The 8,267-nt window shown below is 35.1% G+C and overlaps 1 protein-coding gene across 1 annotated transcript; it reads left to right on the top strand.

Moving 5' to 3' along the window:
* Positions 1 to 4,850: 4,850 nt before the first annotated feature.
* LOC113359404 lies at positions 4,851 to 7,185 on the top strand. Its single transcript, XM_026603043.1, has 3 exons — positions 4,851 to 5,604; positions 5,903 to 6,837; positions 6,952 to 7,185. The coding sequence occupies exons 1-3, from the start codon at positions 4,851 to 4,853 to the stop codon at positions 7,183 to 7,185; spliced, it is 1,923 nt and encodes a 640-aa protein (XP_026458828.1).
* The last annotated feature ends 1,082 nt before the right edge of the window (positions 7,186 to 8,267 follow it).

Raw genomic sequence — 8,267 nt, 5'->3', positions numbered from 1 at the left:
ACAGTAACTATGGGAGTCTTTAAACAACGAAGGCCAATAGAATCCACACTGCAATATCTTAGCAGCAGTCTTCTTAGCACTAAAGTGACCCCCACAAGCATGATCATGACAAAAGGAAATAATACTGGACTGGTCACTCTCAGGTATACATTTCCTAATAATCTGGTCTGTACAATACTTAAATAAATAAGGATCATCCCAAAAGAAGTGCTTAACCTCGGCTAAAAACCTAGAACGATCTTGTTTACCCCAATCGACCAGTAACAAGATAATTCACTATATTTGCATACCAAGGTGCTTGGGTAACAAAGAACAGTTGTTCATCAGGAAAGCTATCCCTTATAGGAAGGGATTCATCATGGGAATCAACAACTAGCCTAGACAAGTGGTCTGCTACTATATTTTCGGCACCCTTTTTGTCTCTAATGTCTGGAGAAAACTCTTGCAACAAAAGTATCCACCTAATCAATCTAGGTTTCGTATCCTTCTTAGACAAAATATATTTCAAAGCAGCATGATCAATATATATGACGATCTTAGAACCTAAGAGATAGGGTCTAAACTTTTCTAAGGCAAACACAATGGCTAACAGTTCCTTCTCGGTAGTGGTATAGTTCAACTGGGCATCATTCAGAGTTTTGCTAGCATAGTAAATCACATGAAGTAATTTGTTTTCTCGCTGACCTAGCACAACACCAATAGAATAATCTGAAGCATCACACATGATCTCAAAGGGTAAGTTCCAGTTGGGTGCCTGGACTATGGGGGCGGTAGTGAGTAAAGTCTTAAGCTTCTCAAAAGCCTCTAAACAAGCATCATCAAAGACAAACTTAACATCTTTTGCAAGCAAGTTGCAAAGAGGTCTAGAAATCAAGCTAAAATCCTTAATGAATCGACGATAAAAACCTGCATGCCCTAAGAATGACCTAATATCTCTTACGGTTTTTGGGACTTGTAAAGTCTTGATAAGGTCAACTTTGGATTTATCTACCTCTATACCCAATTAAGCACTAGATTCTTTTCCTTACACCTAGTCAACACTAATGACAAATGATGCAAGCACTCATCGAAAGACAAACCAAACACTGAAAAATCATCCATAAAGACCTCTAAAAAATTTTCTACCATATCGGAAAATATGCTCATCATGCAACGCTGAAAAGTCGCAGGGGCGTTACATAGCCCGAAAGGCATGCGTCTATACGCAAAGGTACCAAAGGGACAAGTAAAAGTAGTTTTTTCTTGGTCTTCTGGGGTAATAACGATCTGATTGTAGCCTGAGTAGCCATCTAGAAAACAGTAATGACTATGTCCATCTAATCTCTCTAGCATTTGGTCGATAAAGGGAAGGGGAAAGTGGTCCTTCCTAGTGACCTTGTTCAATTTCCGATAGTCAATGTAAACACGCCAAACCGTGGTCACTCGGGTCGGGATTAACTCATTGTTATCATTCTGGACTACAGTAATACCGGATTTCTTGGGAACAACCTGAACGGGGCTGACCCACTTACTCTCTGAAATGGGGTAGATAATGCCTGCATCTAACAGCTTAAGAATCTCGGTTCGAACTACTTCTTTCATATTAGGGTTTAGTCTTCGTTGCATCTCCCTAGAAGGTTTGGTATCTTCTTTCAAAGTTGTTGTAGATAGTGATAAAAGGGTTGTTTTAAGACTTGTGAAGGCTATGAATTTTTGACTTAATAAAAATTTAAAAACAAAGAAAACTTATTACAAAATTGACTTCAAGATATTAGAAAACAACCAAGACACTGATTTCACTATTACACATGAATAAATTATGGTAAACAATCCAAAACTCTAATTATCTTTTAAGACTCTTATTTCTTAATTCACAAATAATCTGGAAAATTCTCAAAATTTAATTGTATCCCTAAGCATAGATTATCTAAACAAAGCATAACCTACCTAATTGAATCACAACTAATGAAGAAATTTTTTGCAAATAATTAAAAACTCGGCAAAAACAATGATGTGTTTTCAAAGTTGTTGTATATAGTGATAAAAGGGTTGTTTTAAGACTTGTGAAGGCAATGAATTTTTGACTTAATAAAAATTTAAAAACAAAGAAAACTTATTAAAAAATTGACTTCAAGATATTAGAAAACAACCAAGACACTGATTTCACTATTACACATGAATAAATTATGGTAAACAATCCAAAACTCTAATTATCTTTTAAGACTCTTATTTCTTAATTCACAAATAATCTGGAAAATTCTCAAAAATTAATTGTATCCCTAAGCATAGATTATCTAAACAAAGCATAACCTATCTAATTGAATCACAACTAATGAAGAAATTTTTTGCAAACAATTAAAAAATCTGCAAAAACAGTGATCGAGTGAATTATAAACTATAAATTAGAGGAAATAAATGATTACCAATTATTAATGCGTAAATAGCTTCCTCACTGCCTTGGTTGTGGGAGAAATTAGCCTCTCATCATGTTGGAAACACGCTCAAAAGTTGATTTCATATATGCTCAAAGATGGGTTTACAAATGATAAAAAGGGAGAAATAATTCAAAACCGGGTTTGTAACAATTATATTTGTTACAAACCAGAGAACTACGATCCTCGGCTGTCACTGTAGCAAAATAAGACTGCTGCCACTGTGTCGCAAAAACTGTAGCAAATAAGTCTGTTGCAGATGTATGACCCTCAGCTGGGAGTCGTTATCACTGTTGATAAACGACTGTCCTGGTCGGTCCGTTCTTCGTGTTCTTCAGAAATGCAGTAGCAGAAAATGGCAGCTCTGCAACTTTGGTGTTTAAGCTCTGTGGTGTTCTAAAACCTCCGAAACTCTCTGTCATCCATCTCTGCTATTCCAGAAACTATTTATAACCCAACAGCCTCAAAATATCACGCAATAACTTCATCGAATTCTCCATTACTCGGCATTGATGAAAAATATTCTCGGAAATATTTTCTTCCACTTTTAGCTCTTCCACGCGTATACAGCTACTGAATCTTCCTCATTTAACTTCTCCACGCTTCTGCAGAGACCCAGCTCAATCCAAACATGATCAACACACGTTTAACCACGCTGTAATCCAGTGGATATCTTCTTCCGAGTACGTGCTTCCCTATTTTCTTCTCACGGATTTTTCAGCCAAATTTGATCTAAACAAACACTCATACCAGCTTTGTTATGACATATCACGTCTACCCATTAAGTTTCAGCCCTTTAGTCTACACAGAACTCCTTCAAGAATCGATCGAAAGTTACACAATTGAGAATAAAATTTTCCCACCAAAACGAATTTTTGAAATGTTGAAGATGGTGTCCCCCTAACCAAACTGGGGGTGCGAATAGCAGGTGCCCAACTGAGGTTCCCCCTATCCAAATTGAGGGTGCCTTTAGTACTTTTCTCCGGGAGTCCAAATAGCACTTTTTGAGCAACTTTTTCCACACAAGTGTATTTCTCCAAAAACACCTACAAACACACAAAGCATCAAAATCAGTACAAAAATCGAGCACTAACAATAGAGACATTGAGTATAATTTAGACACAAAAATGTGTCTATCAACGGCTCCACCAGAACAACAAGAAATGAAGTTTGCCTGGCTCTTAGGATAGTTTGCTAGAAGCACAAACTTAGGAATTTATAGACCATGGATGTTTGGACATCAAGGAATTTCCAAAACCGAAAATATTCTCAAGATATGCGATGAGTGGAAAAATTCGGTTTTCCTAATTCCAATAAATGCTTGTCCAATATTTCCGAAATCTCTCAATAAAAAATCTCCAATTAGTAAATGTCCATTACTAATTTTTATTCTCTAGAGATATGCATTTAATTGCTGGTAATTAAAGCATATAAAAACAAAAACCTTAGTTAAAAGATTTTTAATTTATCTCGGCGCAGGATCTCCTTGAGTACTAAGGAATATATTTGAACAATAAATGATAAGAGTTACTGTACGTGTTCAAAGTATGTTGACATCTTTTCACTGTAAATCCTTATTTCATATTCACATGGATTTACATTCTTGGCCCTTCTCATCTGTTGCTTTTACCAAGACCTTATCACAACCAACCAATCATAAGGATGAAAATTGAATGCTTTGAAAACTATAGTATAACTTCTTTAATATAATACTCGATAATATAATATTCTCGTTAAAATAATAAAATTCCCGGTCCCGATTCGGGATCTTAGTGGTAAAGTAATAAATTAGATAAAATCATAAAATAATAACTCGGACTGAGTTGAGCTCTGCAACTCGGCGACCGAATCGGCTAATTTTTTCTCGTCAATTTTCGTTTTCTGTGCATCATCTTCTTTAATTCAGGTGATTTTTTACATTGATTTATTTGTAGTTCTTACAATCAAATCAATATGTCTAAAATCTAATCTACAATGGTAGAAAATTCTAGTTTTCGATCAGATTCTGAGGTTCCAGCAAACCTTAGATCTGAATCTAGTTTTGTTTCACATAATTCTAGTCCATCTGCGTTCATCCCGGGTGAGATTATTGATGAGAGTTTAAATGAATGGATGTTTAGCTTGATTGGTAGATTAGATTTGGTTAAAACAAAGATGATCATTGTTGAATCTTGTTTGCGTAAGCAATAGTCTCTTTCAGGTACTTGCCAATTCATTCCAATTGGTGAAGGTTTTTCATTATTAAACTAGAAAATCAGATTGATTTGAAGAATATATACGAAGGATTTTGGGAAGTTGAATATCAAGTGCTTTTGCATGAATTTTATTTCCTGGGAACGAGATTTCAAACCAGAACAGCAAAAAAAATCAAGTGCTTTTGTATGGATTTTATTTCCTGGTTTAAGTATTGAATATTGGAAAGAAGATATACTCATGTTTATGGGTAGAGCAATTGGTAGACCAATTAGAGTGGATCCAACTACACTAAACAAAGAAATTGGTTACTATGCTAGCATTTTAGTGGAAATAGATTTATCGCTGTCTATTCCTACTAAGATTTCAGTAGAGACTAAGTACTGTAAATTTGAACAGGATATCAGAATATCTAAGTTGCCTAAGTTTTGTAGTCATTGCAAGACTGTAGGCCATTGGGTGATAGAATGTAGACTGAAAAGAAAGGAAAAAATTCAAGGTGAGAGACCTCAAGTCATACAGAAACAAAAATGGAGATACACTCCAAAAATACCTCAAGTTCAAACTGCAGGTGGTTTTGATATATGCTTTCCTGATATTAATAACAAAGATTCAGCAAAATCACAAATTCATGAAGAATTACTTAGTGAAGGTGAAGAAGTGGATGCATTCATTACTCCTATCAATAGTTATTTTGTTATGCAACTTAAAACTGGTTACAATGGTACTTTAGAATCTACTTCAGACTTCCCTGCACTATCTGTAGGAAAACTTATTGAAGTTGGAACAAGCATTCCACCTCCCACATGTGCTAGTTCATATACATCACATAATGATTCTTCTTCAGGAGCTCCAATTTTATCAACTGCAGCAAATGATATTTTCACAGCTCAAGTTTTATCCAACTTTTCTACTTCAAATATGGATGGATGGAAGGTAATTGCAAGAAAAACCACAACACCAAAGAAAGATAGTAATTCCTCCATGGTGAATAATTCTGGTAATAAATTTCAACTTTAGTTGATGTTGCTGAGAAACACGATCAAGATTTTTCAAAGGTGGTAAGTAAACCTACTAAAGGAAAAATTACTAAGGGTGTACCTAATGTAACCAAAAGGAAGCAAGCTACTAATTCAGTTAAAATAACAAATGAAGTGGGGAGTTCCAATACATCTCATTCAAATATATCTCAACGAGAACAATATTCTAGAATATCAGAGGCTTGAAGAGAATTCAAGCCAAAGATAAACTAAGAAATTTAGTAAAAAAATTTAGTCATTCTTTATTGTGGGTAGCAGAACCTAAAGTTAGAGTTACTAGCAGGGGAATAAAAGGTTTATATTTACCTGGAATGTGTCAAATGATTATTCATAATTCTACTAATACTGCAAAAGGCAATATATGGTTGTTCTGGCATTCCTCTTTAACAAAACCAGTTGTTATTTCATCTTCAAATCAGGTTAAAGTGGGGCATGTACTGGTGACTGGTATTCATGCAGCTTGCCTTACTGTTGATAGAAGACAATTGTGGGGAGAACTGCAAGACATTAGTGAAATGAACCTACCCTGGATGATAATTGGTGATTTCAATGTGGCGTTAAGTTGTGATGAAAAAGCAAGTGGCAGAAGACCTCTCAGAATATCAATACAAGAATTTAGAGATTGCATGGAGTCTTGCAATTTAATACAAGCTACAAGAACAAGAATCAAGTTTTCCTGGTGCAATAATAGAGATGGAAAGAAAAGGATTCTATGTGATTTAGATAAAGCTTTTTATAACACAAAATGTTTGGACAACTTTGAAGGATGGTGCTACAAGGTAGGAGTAAGAGGAACTTCAGACCATGGAGCTTTATTTGGCTTTGTAGTTAATACTAAAAAACCAGTGAATGCTCCCTTCAGATATCAATCTGTTTGGTCTTCTCATCCATATTTTTTGAAATTGATCAAAGATTCATGGAATGTAGAAATAGCAGGAAACCCAGCTTTTTCATTTTTAGCAAAATTAAAAAGGCTTAAACAAATACTCAAGAAATGGAACTGGGAGGTCTTTGGTGATCTGAGAATAACATTCAAGAAAACAGAGGATGAGGTTTTAGCAGTTTCTTTATTATCTGATAATGACCCTGAAAATATTGAATTGTTAAATAACCTGGTCACAGCTAGAGGAAAACATGAAGTTGCATCTCAACAATACAATGAATTATTGAGAGCTAAATCTAGAGTGAAGTGGGTAAAAGAGGGAGGTGCAAATACATCTTTTTTCCACACCAGTTTGAAGATTAGACAGTCATAGAATAATATAAATGAATTGGAGTGTGATGACGATAACATGGTGACTGACCAGGTTCAAATTGGTGATGTTTTGGTGGAGCACTACAAGAAAAAATTTCAAGCCCAAGAATTACTTATTTCTGAAGAGATTTTGGATGTGATTCCTAAAATTTTAACTGAGGAAGACAAGTTGTTTTTAGATGCCACTCCTTCTGCAATGGAAATAAAAGAAGCAGTTTATGGAATGGATGCAAACAGTGCACCAGGCCATGATGGATTCCCTGACAGCTTCTACAAATATGCATGAGAGATTATTGGCCTGGATCTGGTGGAAGCCATTCAATTTTGTTGGAGTCACAGATTCATACCTAAAGGTTTGAACTCAAATTTTCTTATTTCTATTATCTAAGGTGCCAAGAAAGCTGATAAATTTAGACCCATAGGATTGGCTAATTTCACTTTCAAGATCATCACTAGAATTATCACCACTAGATTAAGTACAAGAATTGAAAAATTGATTTTCATTCAGCAAGGAGCATTTATTAAAGGCATGAACATACATGATAAAATAGTATTAGCTTCTGAAATGATAAATGAACTAAACATCAAAGAAGAGGTGGAAATGTGGGTCTCAAACTAGATATTTCTCAGGCTTTTGATACTCTCAGTTGGGATTTCGTATTTGAAGTACTTAGAAGATTTGGGTTTTCTGAAATTGGAATTAGCTGGCTAAAGAAAATCTTTGAATTTGTCATGATATCAGTGCTAGTCAATGGAGGACCATGTGGTTTTTTTGGTGTTGGAAGGGGACTTAGACAAGGTGACCCATTATCTCCCATTCTTTTCATTCTTGCTGAGGAAGTTCTGAGTAGAAATCTTACAAAAATGGTGCATGAAGGGAAGATTCAAGTTATGGTTAATAGGGGTGGCTGCCAACCTTCTCATTTAATGTTTGCTAATGACATTTTTGTCTTTTGCAATGGCAACAAGAAATCATTGGACAATTTAATGTGTATGCTAGGAAAATATCAAACTTCAGCTGGTCAAATAATCAATAAAAGCAAAAGCAAACACTTTGTGGATGGTGTGTCAGATACAAGGACGAATGGGATAGCTGAATACTTACAGATGAGTTTTTCAGAGCTTTCAGATAAATATCTAGGAGTAATACTTAATCCTGGAAGAGTAAATCTTATCAAGTTTGGGGAATGGTAGAATGATACAGAAAATGCTAGCTGGTTGGATGGGTAAATTATTGGCCTTCTCTGCCAGATTAACACTAGTAAAACATGTTCTCTGCAGTATCCCTATTTATAATATGTCAGTATACAAGTGGCCAAGAGCAGTCATTCAAGAATGTGAAAAAATTATAAGAAATTTTTTATGGTC

The sequence above is a fragment of the Papaver somniferum genome, chromosome 3 (genome assembly GCF_003573695.1).
Source record: "Papaver somniferum cultivar HN1 chromosome 3, ASM357369v1, whole genome shotgun sequence".
Taxonomy (NCBI): Eukaryota; Viridiplantae; Streptophyta; class Magnoliopsida; order Ranunculales; family Papaveraceae; genus Papaver; species Papaver somniferum.
Note: the sequence above shows the minus strand (reverse complement) of the source record. Positions and strands in the feature narration are given on the sequence as shown.

Bases quoted from the DNA above. Each gene is read 5' to 3' on its own strand.
- LOC113359404 (XM_026603043.1), top strand. From the start codon at position 4,851: ATGGGTAGAGCAATTGGTAGACCAATTAGAGTGGATCCAACTACACTA. The intron at 5,605-5,902 runs GTAATAAATTTC...TGTGGGTAGCAG, and splicing joins CTCCATGGTGAATAATTCTG to AACCTAAAGTTAGAGTTACT. The intron at 6,838-6,951 runs GTAAAAGAGGGA...GTGACTGACCAG, and splicing joins CTAAATCTAGAGTGAAGTGG to GTTCAAATTGGTGATGTTTT.